The following is a 2637-nucleotide window of genomic DNA, read 5'->3' on the forward strand; positions in this document are numbered from 1 at the left end:
GTAACTATAAAAAGTGAAAATCAAAATCAACAAAAAACTATGAACCAGAGACACTCTATGGGGGGTGGGGGGCAGGGAGGGGAGGGATTGGGGTCAAAAAAAGGGGGTTGCAATTGTATAGGGAATATAAAAATAAAATTTATTATATATATAAAAAAAGAATACTCCTTGGGCTGACATGTCGGGAGCCTGCTGCCCTGCGGGGAACTGGAGCCTTTGGAGAGCACCTGTTTACTCACATATGGAGTTCCAGGACGTTGGAAGTTCTGCAAACAGAACTTCTTCCCAGAACTGACTCTTGTTCTCTGAGGACGTGCTGGCATGTGCCTGGTAAACTTGTTTTCGGCAGTAACTTATTAATCTGTATAAGCAAAAACACAAGTGTGTGCTATCTTCTTGTTCCTTTGTTCATGTCTTTAATAAAAGCTTGGGCTGGGAGAGTGGGAGGCAGCGCTGCTCTCGACGGCTCTCCCCAGCCTCCTCCTGCTGCAGCTTCATTTATACTCCGGGTCTCCATTTATGGCAGAGAACTTCATCGTCTGTCCTCTCCAGGGCACTGACAGTTGCCTGGCCTCATCTCCATGTCCCCAGTAAGAAAGGCGGAGACCCTTTTCCCTTGGGGTGGGGGGCCCCGCGGCCGTCAGGAGACCATCTTCATGGCTGCGTGGGTGGTGGGGCAGTAGCGCGCCTGGAGCTGGCCCAGCAGGGTCCGGGAGGTGGCCTCGAGGCGCGTGCCCTGGCTCATCTTGTTCCACACGTGCACGGCGTAGGTGGCATGGAGGAGGCGCGGCAGCTCGGCGGGGCTGACATCTTCGAAGTACCTCTGCCAGTCCGGCCAGGGGATGGGGTAGAAGGCCTCGCAGGGCAGCGCGCTGACGCCGCGGCAGGTGCTGTTGTCGTGGCAGATGCTGTTGTCGCCCAGGCTGCGCATGGCGCACCACTTTTTGAAGACGCGCGTGAGCAGCTCCGGGCCCTGGCGGCCCCAGACCCAGCCGTTGTAGTGCGCCACGAAGTCGCGCATGCACAGCGCCAGGAACTTGTGGTGGCGTTCAAAGGCCAGGAAGGCGCCGTTGAGCTCGTCGCGGGACTGCTTGCCCAGCACATTGGTCAGGTTCTGCAGGCTCTTGAGGACGATGAAGTCGGTGTCCAGGTAGACGCCTCCGAACTTCCACAGGAGCGCGAGGCGCGCAGCGTCGGACAGCACCGCCAGCCGGTAGGGCTCCCAGCGCCTCCAGGCCGACGCGTGCCAGGCCGCCAGGGGCGTGCCCTGGAGCAGCTCGGGCAGGTCCAGTGGCCGCAGCCACACGTTGGGGAAGCAGCGTAGCAGCGACAGGCCATGGCGCCGAGGCAGGGAGGCGTCGCTGCCCCGTAGCCCCTGCATCAGGACCTGCACGCTGGCCTCGGGGTGCGCGCGCGCCGCTGACTCCACGGAGCACAGGAACAGGAAGGTGGGGTCAGTGCGGTCGGAAGTCTCCAGGAAGAAGATGTTGCGGGGAGGGGGGCTGCTGGGGGACAGGGCGGGGGGCTGGAGGCGGGGGCAGGGCACGTCGAAGGGCAGGCTAGAGAGCTGTCTCGGGTTCCTGGGCTCTTCCACAACGTGCCAGTAGATCACGATGGAGATGAAAAACATGAACTTCAAGCTGATGATGAACAGGGTGCAAACCCGCTTCCGCCTGGTGCCACAGAGCTGCTGGGGCAGACAGTGGGGGGACGTGGACATGGTCTCTTCCCAAGACACCAGGAACCTCCTGTAGGAACTGGCCAATCTGCAAGAGATGGGCACCACATTCAGGCAGGCTGCTGGCCTCCACGACCCAAGAACCCCACCAAGACCAGCCAGAGCCAACAGTGACTGTGGACCCTCCACCCCTGGGTCAGAGTTCTGTGTCCTCCCTCTCCTGTAAGCGGGGGCAGTGGGCCGTGGGCGGAGGTCTGGGCAGGACTCCCCTGTGAGTTTCCCAAGTGGCACCTACAAAGTGCAGTCATCACGGCCCAGGCCAGCCAGGTGCGTGAGAGGCTGTCAGAACCAGGCGGATAGACTGTGGTCCCAGGGCCCACAGTTCCAACCAGGCCTGGGACTTCCCCCAGAGGGCCGGCTGCCTGGCAGCAGGGAGAACTTCCAGCATGGCCCAGGGCTTGGGCCAGCCTAGGCACCGCATGGCCAAGGCGCCAGCATGGCAAGCTCACTGACAGTCAGGGTGGTGTGTTCCAGCTACGTGGGGATGCCTACCCAGTCCAGAAGCCTTGCCCAGGCTGGTTTCCCCAGCCCTTGCCCTGGACTTTGCTTCTCACAGACAAAGGTCTGGAAGGAAGAGAACAGGGAGACTGCCCATGACCCTGTTTTGTCCTTAGGGTGATGCCTACTGGGTCAATAGCCCACAGGTGTCTTAAGAGAATAAGACAGGCTTGGGGCCTGTCCCCTGACTGCCTGGAACACACAAGCGAGCAAAGGGCCGGTGGCCGGGAGAAGGTGCCTTCCGGGGAGGCGCAGCTGTGGGATGTTGAGAGGGGCTTCTCCATAGGGACCCCCCTCCCTGCTGCTCAGCTCAGTGCCTGGCACACAGTAGGCACACAGGGAACGGGCTTCCTCTCATTGACTCACTCAGTAGTCAGAGACATGCATCTAAAGTGCAAGCA

At 60.3% G+C, this 2637-nt stretch overlaps 1 protein-coding gene across 1 annotated transcript; it reads right to left on the minus strand.

The window, feature by feature from the left end:
- Positions 1-640: 640 nt before the first annotated feature.
- Positions 641-1723, minus strand: LOC119251299 (lactosylceramide 4-alpha-galactosyltransferase-like). The gene has a single exon (XM_037518652.1). The coding sequence runs from the start codon at positions 1718-1720 to the stop codon at positions 641-643; it is 1080 nt and encodes a 359-aa protein (XP_037374549.1). The 5' UTR covers positions 1721-1723.
- Positions 1724-2637: the final 914 nt, after the last annotated feature.

The sequence above is a fragment of the Talpa occidentalis genome, unplaced genomic scaffold, assembly GCF_014898055.3.
Source record: "Talpa occidentalis isolate TD23 unplaced genomic scaffold, MPIMG_talOcc4v2.1 talOcc4.2, whole genome shotgun sequence".
Taxonomy (NCBI): Eukaryota; Metazoa; Chordata; class Mammalia; order Eulipotyphla; family Talpidae; genus Talpa; species Talpa occidentalis.